We start from the raw sequence: 16,780 nt of genomic DNA, 5'->3' as shown, positions 1-16,780 counted from the left end.
TTAATTTAAAATATTAAAAATTTTGAAATAAATAATTTCAAAAAATATAAGACTTAATAAATACATTGAACCTTAAAATTATCCTCGATATGATTTAAAAGTTGAGCAGAGTCTAAAACTAATAATTCTCATAATAAACAAGTTCAAAAATTTTTACTTACACAATCTTCACTAAAACGTTCATATTTTAAGTTTTTAAAGTTGAACGGGGTAATTCAAAGAGCATACCAAAATTAAGAGACAAATCTTTCATCAATATATAGATATCTCAACTCAAAAATGCATCGAAATCGACTGATCTTCTAAACTTGAAAATGGACAGTTTTGGCAAAATTAATTTAATAAATTTAACCCATTCATACATGCATTAAATTTTTTTCTAAAAATTTGGATATTTTATTTTCTTAAATAATTACTAAAATTTCATAATTGGTTCATTATAAGCATAAAAAATTGAAATTGGTCAAACTACAATAAAATTAATTTAATTTGATCATGAAAGAAAATGTTGCTATAATTTAACTCAAATTTCATTATTGTTCAATAAATAAAATAATTTATAATTAGTATATTGAATTATTGATTAGAGGAAGATGATAGTAGGATAAATCTAGCTTAATAGCAAAATTAAACAGAATGGAATTAACCAAAATTAGTATCCGAAAAACACACACAATAAAATCGAATCAACATAAAACATGCCACCACCTTTATAAAACACAAACGCCAAAAATCCCATGCAATTCAATGAAGTTCACGTTGTTTTTTCTTCTGAGAAACAGACTTCTTTGAAAATTAACCCAAACTTGAGACCTTGTTGACTTATCCATTTCTGAATTCCAAGTCGACCCATCTCTTTAATCTCTATTTATTTTTCCCCTTTTTCCTGGTCGTAGTTCTTTTTCTTCGTCGAATTTTCTGAGAAAAGGGGAAAAGGGAGGGTAAAGAAAGGAAGAAAGATGGGATCTTCTGAAAGTAAAGCTGCTGATTCCAAAGCTAACCGAATTGCTCGATGGCGATCGACTGGCATTGTTTCCTTACGTGAAGCTAAATTAAAGGTAAGCAAACCCTTTTTATTTATCTATGAATTTTTATTTTCACTTTTTTCTTTTCTATATATAATTTGAGTATTTGAGGATGTGAATAGACATTTTAGATGATGATGACGATGGTTTCCGGGTTTTGTTCAATTTGTTTGTTTATATGAATTTTAATAGTCCTTATGTTGCTTATGAGCCCAATTATGCATTTCTATGGAATTTCTTATGATCTTTTAAGATTTATTTTAGTTTTCCATGAATGCCTATTGTTTATTTGCTGATGATATCTTCTGCATTTTGCTTAATATGTTGCTCTATTTCTATGCAACTTCTTATGTTTTTTTCTTCCTTTTATAAGTATATAGAAGTTTTGCATAATTATTATTGTTTATATGATAAGGATACTCTTATAGAATTGAATATCAATATCCAAGTTATGAAGAATTAAAAATTAAAAAAAAAAGTCATTTGTTTATATTTATTCAATTTTGGTTTTGGTTTTTAGCACTTCTTTTTGCTTTATAGAAGCATTCTGAAAGCAAATATCAAGTGCTAATAAAAAAGAGCATTAATCTAATATTTGTGCCTTTGTGTTGGTACCAATTACAATTAAAGAGATGCAGGGTTCATGTTAATTTGTTATTGCAATATTTTATGTCGTATTGGTTGAGAAACACGGTAGTTTAAAAGGCTTCCAAATAGGGATTCTTGCGTTTGTTTACACTTAAATTTTGAACAAGGTTCATCTATTACAATTAAATACATGGAGGTTCATGTTAATTTTTATTTAGTCTAAGACCCTGGTATCTAGTAGCCACATTGGGTTTGAATATTCCAAAATTCAGTTGGTCTAAGACCTTCAATATCCAACAGTAACATTGGATCCCGCATATTATGAAGGCAAGCTGGATCAGACCCCAAATTGCATGTATTATTCATTGAGAAACATGATAGTTCAAATGTCTTCCAATGGGACTTCTTGCATTTGTTCATTGCGTTTGTGATGAAATGTGCATTTTAATCTTGAACAGGATTTATCTATTACAGTTAAATAGAAGCAGAGTTCATGTTTATTTTTTGGGTCTAAGACCTTTGATCTCCGGTAATTACATTTCGGAGTCAAGCAGAGTTGGCACCTTTATACCTTATTGGTTGAGAAATATAGTAGTTCAAGTGAGTTCTAGTGGGGATTTTTGCATTTGTTCCTTGTGTATATGATGAAATTTGTGCTTTGATTTGGAACAGACATTTCCTGATGAAGTTCTTGATCTGGATAAATCTGTACGAACTCTCGATTTAACGCAAAATAAATTAGGTATGCCTTTTTCAACTTGTGAATCAGATGAAACAATAGTAACTTCCTTTCTTAGGAGATTTTGCCTATATTACTCGGGCACAAGTATGAGCGTGGATATAGGTATGAAGGTATGATTGGATTTTTAAGTTTTATGTATTTGGAGGATCTTTTGATTTCATATTCTCATACACATGTAGCAGACATGAATACTGCATTTTAGAAAAAATGAAGAGTCTGAGCAATATAGGATTTTTCAAAAGTCAGTCAAATATGATTCCCTTAGTAAAGGATGAGTATCATTTCTTTTCAATCTCATAACCTGGTTCGATGAAGCATTAAATTGCTTGGTTACTATTCTGTCAACTTTTATGCTTGCAGTTGAAATTCCTATGGAGATCAGCAAACTGGTCAACATGCAGCGACTGGTAAGATATTCTCAATTGTTGCTTGCCATATGTAGAGTTTCGTTCCATGTTATGCAGACTCAGGTGCAAGAGTCGGATACGAATATTACTTTCAACGTAATCATGGATCAATGTGTCAAAAACAAATACATCAAGATAAATAAAAGTTAGAGCAACATAGGTTTCTTTCAACACATAAATGGCGAATTATGCTTTCATGTCAATTTTGTTTTTTGTTGGACCTTTTTGTTGACGTTTCTATCCAAATCTTTAATTGGAAAAACTTAGAAAAACCTAACCATATATGTATTATACACATCATTTGTATTTGACACTTACACCTGAATACAAGTAACAAAGAGTGAAAATATTAAAGTAGCTCTTTCTTCTTCTTTTTTCCCTTCCAGATTTTAGCCTCTAATCATATTGAGCAATTACCAAGTACTATGGGGAATCTTCAGTCTCTGAAAGCTATGATACTTGATGGGAACCGAATTACTTCTTTGCCAGATGAATGTAAAGACTCTTTTTCTAAATAAATGCATTTACTTGCCTCCATTATTTGCAGATTTGCTTCATGGCATTGTCTGCAAACTTCATCGGGTAAATGTAAAGTCTTATTGGCTTCTAACTGTATTTCTTTTGTCAGTGGGCGAGCTGGTAAAACTCGAGAAGTTATCAATTTCTGGAAATAAGTTAATGTCCTTGCCCAATACTATTGGCAGTTTGCGCGATGTAAGTTATTTATGGTGCTCCAATTCTACAATTTTGTTGAAAGTACTCGTATCTGGCATATGAATATATGACCTCAAATGTCCTCCAAAGTAGAAAATCTTTAAAAAAATCTGACCATACCTGTACTAAGTACATACCTTAACCAATACTCACACTTGTATCTGAGTAACATGGTATGAAACTGTTCATTATACTCCTCGGTTTTGCATATAGTTGCATGTTTGTGTAGTTCAACATTTAAGCACAAGTTTAATCTCGAGATCATCCGACTTGATGTTAATGAAGACTGATAAGAGCACTAAGCATTAGACATTATTTAAAGAACTAAATAAACCTACGATAAACAACTTTATGTTTCATATAGTTCCTGGATCTAATTTATGTTGTTTGATGGTGCAGTTGTCTCTGCTTAATGTGTCTAATAACAAATTGAAGTATCTTCCTGAATCAATTGGGATCTGCTCTGCTTTGGAAGAACTGCAAGCAAATGGTGTGTTCTGCATATTTACTAATGTTGCTTTGATTCTTCATTTTTCTTGGAATGCTCATTTCCTACACATTTTTTAATATGATCATTAATATGCGGATATGAGATGACCCTCCAAGAAGGCTCTAAATACATGGAAAAAATAAGAAGAAATTGAACCATCATATCTCTGGACTCAGATGTGAGTGTTGGATATGGTTATATGTCCATCATGGGTATGCTCATATTCTTTAATTTTTTGATATAGTTGGAGGACCGCCAATCCATGTTCGAATGTGTGCAGCACACAAGTACTTCATGAAAAATGAAGAGTCAGAGGACCATATTAAGTAGTTGATTAGGCCTTCAGGGCAAATACGAGGCCTAGCAGTGGCCTTGGCCCCCAAAATGGTAAAACCACCATTTAGACCCTTAAGATTTTATAAAATTACATGAAACTATAAAGGTAAAATTGCACTCTGGACCAAAAATTTATAATTCATTTCTGGTCCCAACTAAATTTTCTGGCTTCGTCCTTGCAAGCCTTTTTCATCCAAAGTTATGGCATATAACATAGACCAGTGAAAATAAAATGCTACACTTTCATGCATTCAATATTGTTTCTACAACTCACAACGTTACAATTTTACTTACCTTTGCAGATAATCTTATTGAAGAACTTCCTGCATCTGTTTGTAATCTTGTTCAACTAAAGTCACTTAGCTTAAACAATAACAAAGTCAACCAGGTAATTAGCACACAGTTTCCATCGTTTCTAACTTCCTCATGCTGCACAATAACTATCACAACCCGTCAACCAGCAAGGTTTACTTGTTTTTTTGAACCATATTGCATTTTGTCATACCCATAATTCGATATTATCCTCCTTAGGCATCCAAGGGTCCCTCAAGGTTTTGTCACCCTAGTACCACAGTTACGGAAAAGCCTTCTATTCCTATATGGGGGAGGTCCTAGGTTTGAACTTGGAGAGGCACACTTTGGATGACAAAGCCTTGTGGGACTTGTAGATGCCTTAAGAAGACATTGGATTGAGAGCAAGACCTGCTGTGATATGATTCAGGGAAACGAAAGTACCTTGCTGTCAGTCGACTGTAGCAATAACACTGGCTAATTTTTTATTATACCATATATGAACTCTTGTAAAATATTAACCTTTGGAAATAACTAATCTTGAATTAAATATTTGTTGAACCATGTGAAGTTCTTAAATTTTACAATGATGTAAAATACCAATAAACATGATTCTAAAAATTGACAGCATAAGTTTGCCGATCAAACTGTAATTGTTGTGTTGCTGTCATGCTTGCTTTTCAATTACCCAAGTCCGACTCTTCATTTTTCTTTAAGTATTCATATCTGGCATCAATGTGGAGCACAAGGCTTAGGAACAAGACATCTAAGGATCCTCCATATATATATATATATATAGACTATCATACCAATGTTTGGCACAAGGTTAGGGAATATGATATCCAATGATCCTCCAAATACATGAAAAACCTTGGAAAACCCCGATTCTTCCCATGTTGGGCACATACTCATATCCAACACCTGGACCTAAGTCTGAGTAACATATAATAAAACAAGACAATATTTTGTAGCTTGTTTCTATTTGTAATCTGATATCTCTTGTTTGACAGATACCTCCTAATATATTGAAAGACTGTAAAGCTCTCCAGAATTTCTCACTTCATGACAACCCCATTTCGATGTCTCAGTTTCAACAAGTAAGCTTCTCCATTCTCCTTGAAAAACTGCCAAATTTGGTTCAAATATTCCAGAAAGATCTCATAAGCTTTATATGCTTTAATTAACCAAAACATATGCATATATAGATGGATGGATTCGAAGAATTTGAAGCAAGGAGGAAAAAGAAGTTTGACAAGCAACTTGACTCGAATGTGATGATTGGTTCCAAAGGCCTTGATGAGGGTGTTGATCTATAACTCCTTTGCATTCAAAGTTCTGGTGAGGTTGAGTCTACAACAAATTTAAGACACATATAGTCATAAGCTAATCATGTTTTGCTTGAAAAATAAACTCAAATTCAATTCAGTTAGTGTTAAGTCAAGCTCTAGCAGTTTGAGCTATAGAGCAAGCCTGTATGTATCCTACTTTGGCTGAAGGTCATGCATATGTGATAATTAATGAAACATGTAAAACATTACAAGTTTCGCTTATTTCTTATTCGCAAACTCGATTGATGATTTAATTAACTCTTTTTTTTTTTCTTCTGAAAGGAATAGAAAATGGTCAAGCTTGAGCTTTAGCAGTCGAGGCGAACCTGGAATAGTTGGTTATTATCTTGACAACATTAGACATCAAATAGCTTGGTGTTGCACTTTGGACTCAATTGTATACTTACAAGACAAACAACAATGTGTACTTTCAAATTTCTATTGGATTTCATTGTAAAATGATATATGCCCGTAATTTGCAGGGCTGTATATTAAACAACTTCTTGTCTTTCTTGTTAGAGAATGATTGATTCCATTAAAATATTATGCCCCTTCTAAATGAAGGGGGTTTGATTCATGTTAAATAAGTGATAGTGAATACAGTTTTGAAATTTATTTAGGCTTAATGCCAAAATTTCCCCCTAAAATATCCCGGTTTTCTCAGCTTGATACTTAAAAAGAATTTTGCAACAACAGTTTAGGATATAAAGTTTACTTCCATTACATGGTTTACCCCAATACATTGACTCTATTAGAAAAGGGTAAACTACATCATTAGTAACTAAATTAAGGGTAAGTTTTCATTTTGGTCACTTAACTAAAAAAAATAACAATTTGGAAATTGAAGTATTCAAAAGTTTTCAATTTAAGTTACTTAGCTGTTAAAATCGATGCTATATAGTTTTCTATGTTTGCACTGTCTGCACCAATCGAAAGTTCTCTTTCCCCTTCTCTCTACAATTCAATTTTTATTTCATGAAACATCTTTGGATGTCATGAATCTGTAAACTAAAATTCAAACAAATTTTTTTTCCAATCTCTGACACTAACCTTTAGATCGACTTGGATTTAAGGTATGTTTTTCTACTCGTCGATAGGTATTGATCCACCATACCGATCGTCAAATCATCGCTTGGAGCTCGTTGGCAAAACTTTAAAAAGAAAAACTTAATAGTCTAATGGCTTAAATAAAAACTTTTAAATAGTTCAATAACTTAAATGAAAACTTTACTACCTAATAACAACATTGACCATTGACAAAACCAAAGTTGGTGAATTGGATAAGATGAAAGCTACATGAATTTTTTTTTTAAACATAGCAGCTCGCATGACAATTCACATGTACTTCATGTTATTTTTTCTTAATTTTTATTAACTTTTATTTTTTTTGAATATTTTATAATTTTTAAATCATTAATCGACATGGTATATAAAACAAATAGTATCATGTCAGCATCAAATATATGTAGACTACCACACCCATGACAATAACATTAAAAATTAATTTTTTAGTCGGTATACCTTTTTGAGAAGTTAATAACTAAATTTAACTTAAAAAAGAGTAATGGACAAATTGACCAAAAAATTGTAAATGTTGAGAGCTAAATTTATATGTGACATTATTTGATCGGTTGATGAGAAATTTCAATGTTTTTATAATTCTTTTTAGAAATTTTATAGATTTTGTAGGCATGACATTATTTGATCTGTTGATGAGAATTTTGTAAGAGAAATGTAAAATAAGGTAATGGGATAGAAAAAAATGATAATAGAAGAGCGAAAATAGATACTAAAATGATAAGTTTTCTTAGGTTGCTATGACCGGGACCTCTAAAATGAAGAAAAATTTATTTCAGTTTTTTAAAATTTTTAAAATCTTTAAAATTTTAAATTAATAAAATTAAAATTACACTTTGACCCTCTCTAAAAATATAAAATTTTGATTTAATTTTTTAAAATTTATAAAGATATAGACTATTAAAACGATAAAATTACGTTTTTATTATCATAAAATTTATAATTTTATTTCGACCTCCTTTAAAAAAAAATATTTTTGATTTCATCTCTGGAGCACCCTATCATACAACAAGTCATGGGGTGATTTTTTTTGTCTACGTACTCATTGCAGCTTCTTATTTGATATTTGCCTTCAAATTTGAATAAACAATCTTTTCATTAATTTTTTTTACAAGTTTAGATTCAACTCATGCAATTTTTTATCTTAGAATTTTTTTTTCGTGCGTTACAGGTGATTTCAATTATATTAATAATAATGATTAAAATTAATTATTGAAATTTAATTTTTTAAATAAATTCATGAAATATTTTCCACATACACCAAAATAAAAACAGATGGATCCAATTATAACTAATATATAACATAATTATTAAAAATAATTAAAATAATATTATATTACCTCATTAATAATTAAAATAAATTTCTAATTTGTTTGGTACCATTATAATTTGAATATGATTCAACATTGCTTATTCGAAAAACCATTGCTTTTTATATTTAATTCTATCTTATAAATGATAACAATCTCTTATTTTTTATTGATAATTTTTTCCTAAATGCTGCTTGATTCAATATGTCGACAGTATTTATATAGTTGAGCTTAAATGATTGGTATAACTCTAATATTAATTAAGTGATAATTAATATTTTTAGATTTTTATTTGAGTAATAACTCTATTTTACATCAATAAAATTAGTAAAACTTTTTTTATGTGAACTATTTTTTAACTAATAATTTTTAATTTAAAATTATAATTATAATTATAATTATCATATTTTTTATTATATTTTATACTTAAAGTTTTATTCACATAATAATTTGATTTTAAAATTAGCACAACTTTTTTAACTAATAATTATAAATTAAATTATATTTTTTTGAATAATTTGCGATCATATATGTTTTTTTTAATACAATGCTTAAAACTAACCATAGTGCCCTCAACCCATAAATAGAAGGGTAATGCACTTCAACTACTTGAACTCATAGCAACAATACTCATGCCAATCGAGCTAAGATTCAATCGGTTAAGTAATAATTATTTTTAAGTATATGATTATCATAAATTTTATTAAATTATAATTATTTTTAAATTTATAATTATTTAATAATATTATGGAAAATAAAAGATATTCCCGCTATTGTAAGGTAATATCAATGGCGGTATTAAAGTATGACTTCATGTATCAGAACATTGATAATCAAGAAAAGGGTTGCCTGCTTCCAAAACTCATATTTTCTTTAATTGGGATTCTACCAAAACAGTCTCAAATTTATTTTTGTTTGCCCTATTGATTTGGTTGAAAAATTAAACCTTAGGATAAGAAAGAAAATGCCTAGGGAATGAAGTTTTCATGTCTCATGACATCAATCCAACACAAGATTGAATCAAGTGTGTTGCATCTCATTGTAAAACTCAGCCCATCAACTTTAGCTCTGGACCCCAACAGTTTGGCTCGGAACCTAAACAAGATGTCCATGAATTGCCAATTTGCCAACTCTTCCATCTTCGTCTCCACCAACCTTTCCTTCTCCACTATTTCTTCCCATACCCTTTTTTTGTCTCCCATGGCCCTCGTATACCAAAATTCCTCCATACACGTCTCTTTAGGCACTCTAACTCCAAATTTCTTTCCCAATATTGGCCATATCTCCTTCCAACTGAAACTCGAACCGTTGATTGCATTGAACGCCTCGCCGTTGGAAGACACTCCATCTCCATTCCTGGTGGCTGCCCAAATTTGTTGTTCGGCGACGAGTCTGGCATCGGAACCGTCTATATAACTCTCTTCCCAACACTCAATTGTCCCTCCAAACACAAAAGGGAGGTTCAAATGCTTACAAATAGTACCATAAACACATAAACTCCCTATGAAATTAAACAAAGTCCTATTAGAACTACCCATTAACAAGCCAGGTCTATGCACAGTCCAACTCACCTTACCATCCAATCTCTCATGGAGGGTATCTTCAAGGACGTAGTAAAAGTTGGAGCTCACTTTCGGTCTTGGCCATTCTTCATCGAACAAATGGGTTGTTTTCCCATTCACAGCTATGGGTACATAATGACTCATCCCTGTTTGAAGGACAAAATGCTTCATCCCCTTTGCTATGGGGAGGATGGCACTCAAGACATTGGACAACATTGCCTTGTTTTCCTCACAACACTCAGCAGTATCCAATGGATACTGGGAAGCCCAAGTGACCCAAAAAACATGAGTCACATCATGCAGTATTGATAGCTTCTGCTTGGTTTCAAATGGATCTAACAGGTCACAGGGTATGAAATGGTAGCTAGAACTTTTGATGGGTATTATTTCAGGTTGTCGAGCTACACCATAGATCTTCCACTTAGATTTTGAGATGAGCCTTTTGGTTAGCTCTCTTCCAACAAGCCCAGTAACACCGAAGATGATGGCAACACCATTACTGTCTGCCATTGGTTTTAACTTGGATATACTTTGGCTCTTCAGCGTTGAACCATCTTTATAGAAAGAAAATCTGTCTCAAATGACTTTAATTAGTAGCTTTAAGAACCACTTAAGGCTGGCATGTGTAGATGTAATGAATGAAATTTGTGTGGTGGGAAGTCATGGTTGAAGAAAAAAACAGGAAGTTCACTTCTTTTGATGGCGAATTTGTTGGTTGGAGTAGATTATATTTTAAGTAACAAAAGACTTCTTTGTAAAGTGATTGGCATGTTAGGCCTTATTTTGTGAAGTGATTGACATCTTCATGAGGCTTCGTCAAAGCTCAGGTAAATTTAACTTGTCCGCTGGCAAGATTGTGAGATTGGCCGACACTTTGCTGGCATCTCAGTTACAATTTCCCAGTAAAAGGTTTAAAATATTTGTGTATTTCTTTCATTATATACAGTTCACCAAGTTTGTTTTTGTCAATGGTCAATGCTGTTATTAGGGGGCAAATCTCTTTGATAGGCTGAAGTTATTAAGGCAAAAAATGTAACCAAGTCCCACCCAACTCCACATTTGTTGCGAACACCAGGTTTTAAAGACGCTCTCATAAAATAGGAAGGATGGCATAAAATAAGAACGTTATCTATTTTTAATAATTTAATATTATATCAATAATTTTATATTGAATTTTAGGATTATGAAAATACTAAAATTTAGAATAAAAAACTGATATAATATTAAACTATTATAAAAGAAATACAAATATCATGATGTCACTATTTCATACAATAACGTAACGTTATTATATCATACAATCTTTTTCTATCGGTATTGTATCAATAACATTCATTAGGTGTATGAATAAAATGAAGTAAAAAAAAAAAGACCGTTAAGGTAAATGTTTTTTTTTCTACAAAGATAAGTTTTTTGGTTATATGTTTTTATTATATGCATTAATTAACAAAAATACCCTTTCATATTTTAATTTGTTGCATGGATGGTATCCCAGAGGCGAATTTAGAAGGGCTGGCAGGGGCCTTGGCCCCCATAAAATAAAAAATTACCATTTAGACCCTTTAAAATTTTTTAAAATTTTAAATTAATAAATGTAAAATTATACTTTGGTCCCCCTAAAATTATAAAAATTTGATTTAATTTTTTAAAAATTATAAAGATATAGACAATAAAAAATTAAAATTTCACTCGGCCCCCCTAAAAAATTTATCTGCCTTCGCCCCTATGGTGTCCCATAAACTTTAATTCCCTTATAGTCCCTTCAATTTTCTTTTATTTCCCAATGTATTTATTAAAACAAGTCTAGTGATTACTTTTTCGTATTTTGTAATCAGTCCAATTTTACAGTAATTTAATTCCATATTAATTGAATTTAGTTTACCAATTTCATCCTCCCACTTTTTACATATTTTAAAATTTATCAATATATAATTAAAATTTTGCTTATTCCTAAAGCTATAAATTATTAGGCATAGTGATTTTTTTCTCTCTAATTTTATTAAAAAAAAATCATTTTAGCTCTCCGTTAATTTTTTTGCTTCTATTAATCATCGACCTTGCATGTTTTGTTAAATCACCTCAAAATGGATGAAAAAGTAATTTGTTAATGTGGCATACACATGGATTGCAATTAAATTTTTTTATAATTTTATACTTTTTTAATAATTTTAACGATTTTTATTTTTTAAAATAAATTTATATTTTTTTGAATTTTAAAATTTTTAAAAATTAACTAAATGATGATGTGTTATCCACATGGCAATTCATCCATTTTGGAGTGATTTGTCAAAAAAAAATTTAAGGACTAAAAAGGCGGAAAATAAATAAATGACTAAAATAACTTTTTTTCTAAAATTAGAGGACCAAATAAGTCATTATACCAAATTATTATTACCTTATATTATTTTCAATAAAAAAACACTACTTGAGGTTGCTAATGTTTCAAAAACGATTTCTCATATCCTTTATTACCAATTTAATAAAAGCTGCTAATGTTTTATATAATACTTCCAAATTTCATATACTCGCTAAAACTAGGTTATAGTAAAAAAAAATCAAATTATGTTAAAATAATAGATAATTAATTTTAAAATTAAGTTGTTAAAATATAAACGTATTTAATACCATAATTTTAAGCAACTCACATACATTTTAATGCATTATAGTGCAGGCTAGCATTATTTAATGGGCTAAATTCTCTAAATATGTCTCTTTTTTTTAATTCATTTTTTTTAATTTAAGGAAATAGGTCGATTTTAAAAAGAGTGTGAAAGTGCGTCTAACTATGAGTTTCATCATCATCAAGTTTGAACCATAAAATGTCACGATCTAACTCATAATTTAACTTATACTTCCAACATTTATATTCCAATGAGAAAAGAATTCGAAGACTAGTATATACTTAATACCACTACTAAGTAAATTAAAATCTTTCAGAGTCTATGATGATGATAAAACTTTATTTTAATATACAAAAATGTCATCAATAAACCTGTTTAAAATAGTCACTTTGTACTAAAATTTGTAATTTGACCATTTAATTTCACTTACAACAAAGACCATGAGACTTAGCCTCTAGGTCACTCCATTATATGTAAGTTACCACTAAGAAACAAATTTGCCGATGCACTACGAACTCTGGCTTGGTCCTTTCTTGAACTAGCACAATCCCTCATTTGCCTGCAATACATAATAACGCATGTAAGTTCAAATGAACTTAATGAGTTCCATACCCTATTAACACAACTCTAACACATTTGCACTTTGTGACTGGAACTTCACGATGGTTTTGTCCATATTAAGATGGTACACCATCATCTTTTCCAAACTAGGTGGTTCCTTGGCAATTTTCCCTTCCATTTCCATTTTTATTTTATTCCTTTTATGGTCCTTGTGTAACTATCTCCTTAAGAAGGAAACTTTCGCAGTTTCTTACTTGGGAATTGTAAAAGATAATCTGTCAACAATGCCCATAACGCACCTTGCATTGATGACTACAAATATCCACCTAAGACTATTCTTGGCGAATGGTCCTTATTGTAGGCGGTAAGTAGTATTTTGTCCTACCGAACTCGAACTTGCATTACGATCCTTTTGAATCCACAGGGGAAACACCCTTGTGACATAATATAGAAAGTTTACTTTTTCCCATCAAATGGACAGATCGGACGACACACCCCATTCCTTCTCTGTACTACGAATAAAGGATCCACTCATTGTGGTTATCTCTTTGAAACAAATAACTTGTAGGAAAATTCTTATCAACGAGTCCCCTTTTTGAAGAAACATACATATGAAACAATCTTGACGGACTATCATACCTTTCTTGTACGGTTTCACGTAAATAGATAGTTTGCCCATAATATTGGACTTCAAGAAAACGAGCCCATACTTGGCGGACTTATAAAATCAAATACAAATCTCCAACAAGCCTGTAAGCTCTCACTAGAGTGAATTCCATATCCACTGTAGATGCAAGCTGTAAGATAAATTGGCAGACCGTCATAACTTGTATCCGCCTCACTTATCCTGCTAGCACAAGCATAACAACCTTCTCAATGTAATGGATCACCCGGTTGTAGACTCTTACAAACGAACATAACGTGGAATCATATTTACACAGTAGATAACTTCACGAATTTCCACATTAGATAGTCCTGATGGACTTCTACATTTAAGATTATCTTAACGGACTTCCATATTTTATAGGCCTAATGGACTTCTACATTTAGATAGTCCCTCCAGACTTCTCATATTAGGTAGTCCTTGCGAACTTCCCACATTTCCAGTAATACCATGGCCATGGACTTCCATACATACTATTAAAGGATCTCGTACGTCTTATAAAAGGCTTTTATACGTCCCACACAGGGGGCTCTCAAACGAGTGTGCACTAAGTCTCCGTATAATTTAATCTCATTTCCTGGCTTAGTCCAACTGAACCTTCCTCAAAGCCACATAAATAAAATGCATATGCAATCCTATGTATGACTATCTGAACCTCTGCAAAGCCACATAAATATCATGCATAACATATACAACAATCCGCCAATAGATATTGTCTATCACATGACATATGATATGTCGATCATAACATTATGCAACATAATCACATTTACTACCAATCATTCATATCAATTCAATACGCAACACAACTTCACGCCAAGCCTTTCTTTTACTTAATATAAATAACCTACAACCATACAATCACATCTTATTATGCAATGCATACCACACCAAACATTTCATCAATTTAGAATAATCAGACTCATTACCAATAGTATTTGCATGTCAACATTACATGTACATACAAGACATCAAAACTTCGCCACAAGTGAATTCACCATTGATAAAACACTGATTCATCATATTCAATGTTGATGACACAGAACATATCTATTCAAGATCTAAGTTCAAGAACTCACCTAAAAGTTGACGCCAAATCCATCTTCTAAGCCTTTTTCCCTTGCGACGTGAGCTCTAATATGCAAAATTTCCAATTTTTGAGACTTAAACCTTAGTCTCTTCCTTTCATGCATAAATATTTCATAATATTTCTCTTTTCCATAAACCAGAGAAAAGAAGAACAAGAAGAATAAAAGAATCATCCTCGAAGAAGAAAGCCTTTCCTATATATATATAGTCTTTCCGACCTTTATAACCAAAACCAATTCACAACCACCTAAAAAATACATTAATCATCATGTGTTCCACTAAGATATGCTTAGTTCAATAATAATGGGAATATGGTTGAAATTTAACTTTTCTTCAACTAGCACACTACTTGTTCTTATTTGCAAAAAGAACCCGCCAAATTAGAGGACCTTTCAATTTAGTACGCCAAACTCTTTTGCTACTCTAGACCTTAAAGATCAAGGTGTGACATGACATCAACTTTAAAAAAAATTAACCTGCTCTAAACCCGAGTTCATTTATTTTAATTTTTTTTAAATTGTGATTAATTAATTTAAAAAAAATGAGTTTGGCATCATTTCTTATTAGATTTGCTTAATGATTTATCCCTGGAGTTGTGTGCTAATATATATTTACACACATGTTATGATTACAGCATAGAAGAAAAAAGAAGGAATAAATGTTCCTTTAATAAATTATTAAATTAAGAAGATAGAAAATTGAGGAAATAACCTTACAAGGGTAAAAGGAGGACTAGCATAAAGGCTGTAGAATGAGACTAGTACTGATAAATTTTAGGAATTTTTAAATTTAATTAATATTAAATATGTATAGAGGGTAATTTCATAAATATCTCGGGGCAGGATGGTTTCATTCTAAACTCGACCCGACTAGACTATTTTTAAAAATTAACCACCCCGACCTGTCCCAACCCTCAACTTCAAGAAACAAAAAACCAACTCTATCGGGTTGGATCAATTTAGAACTCGTCAGATTTAGGTTTTTTTGTCTTCCCTACGGCGAACCCATGTGAGATATTAAATTAAGAAAAAAGATACCGTATTTCAAGTCAATTGCAAAAGAACTCTGAAAAGTTAGGATAAAGTACAAAAAAAAAAGATCCAAAAGAAAAAAATGCAATTAAAACATTATATATTTTGGTAGTAATGCAACCAATTATTCCAAATAGGTACGAAATCAATCAGTTTGGTCCAATGTGAAGCCTAAACTATAGTAAAAGAAATTGTTGTAAGTGACTTGAAAGAGGGAACTCTTTTTCTTATTTTAATATCTCACATGGGCTAGCCGATGAGTTATAAAGAGCTAAAAATGTTTTTTTAAAAATATTTTTTTAATTTCTAGAGTTAGGACTAAATTGATAGATTTTATAAATGTTGAGGGGCAAATTTATTATTTTTTTAGAATTAGAACTAAAATGACAAATTTTATAAACATTGAGGGCTAAAATTGTTGAATTTTTATATTTAAGATCAAATTGATAAAATATATAAACATTAGAGTGCTAATTTTGTTACTAGACCAATAAAAAAAAGGTTCATATCAACTCAAAGTGATTAAAATATTAATTTTGTAAAGTTTAGTGACTAAATCGAAAAAAATAATAATTAAATGACCAAAATAGAACGAAGTGATTATTTTTATAGTTCACCTTTAAGAAATGATTTTTAATATTTTTCGAAGAGAGGTTAGAACTTAGAAATGTGTAGATTAATTTAATTATTTTTTAATGTTATGATTTAAACAGTGAACATCTACTAGAAATCCAGAGCTTTATATATTTGAAAAAGATAAAAATATAATGTCAGATGTTTCAAGAGAAGGCTACAACAGGCTGGAATGATAGGATTCGGAATAGTAGCTGGAAATGACGTAAATTATAAACTGAAGGAAGACAATGAGAATCATGTGTTTAGGTTTGGGAGACCATACCAACAACATTTGTCATTTGCCTTTTTCTATTTTTTTATTTCTTTTG

General features: G+C 30.9%; 2 protein-coding genes across 2 annotated transcripts; one reads left to right on the top strand and one right to left on the bottom strand.

The window, feature by feature from the left end:
• Positions 1-673: 673 nt before the first annotated feature.
• LOC121211041 (plant intracellular Ras-group-related LRR protein 7) lies at positions 674-6,499 on the top strand. The gene is made up of 10 exons (XM_041083233.1): positions 674-1,058; positions 2,286-2,355; positions 2,716-2,762; positions 3,149-3,257; positions 3,391-3,476; positions 3,876-3,966; positions 4,605-4,690; positions 5,604-5,690; positions 5,799-5,931; positions 6,204-6,499. The coding sequence occupies exons 1-9, from the start codon at positions 960-962 to the stop codon at positions 5,907-5,909; spliced, it is 786 nt and encodes a 261-aa protein (XP_040939167.1). The 5' UTR covers positions 674-959; the 3' UTR covers positions 5,910-5,931; positions 6,204-6,499.
• Positions 6,500-9,153: 2,654 nt separating this feature from the next.
• LOC107951244 ((S)-8-oxocitronellyl enol synthase CYC2) lies at positions 9,154-10,687 on the bottom strand. The gene has a single exon (XM_016886212.2). It carries the CDS (start codon positions 10,378-10,380, stop codon positions 9,277-9,279), a length of 1,104 nt encoding a protein of 367 aa, XP_016741701.2. The 5' UTR covers positions 10,381-10,687; the 3' UTR covers positions 9,154-9,276.
• Between the last annotated feature and the right edge of the window lie 6,093 nt (positions 10,688-16,780).

This window comes from Gossypium hirsutum, chromosome A12 (assembly GCF_007990345.1).
Source record: "Gossypium hirsutum isolate 1008001.06 chromosome A12, Gossypium_hirsutum_v2.1, whole genome shotgun sequence".
NCBI classification, from domain to species: Eukaryota; Viridiplantae; Streptophyta; class Magnoliopsida; order Malvales; family Malvaceae; genus Gossypium; species Gossypium hirsutum.
This window is presented reverse-complemented; position numbering and strand designations above follow the sequence as displayed.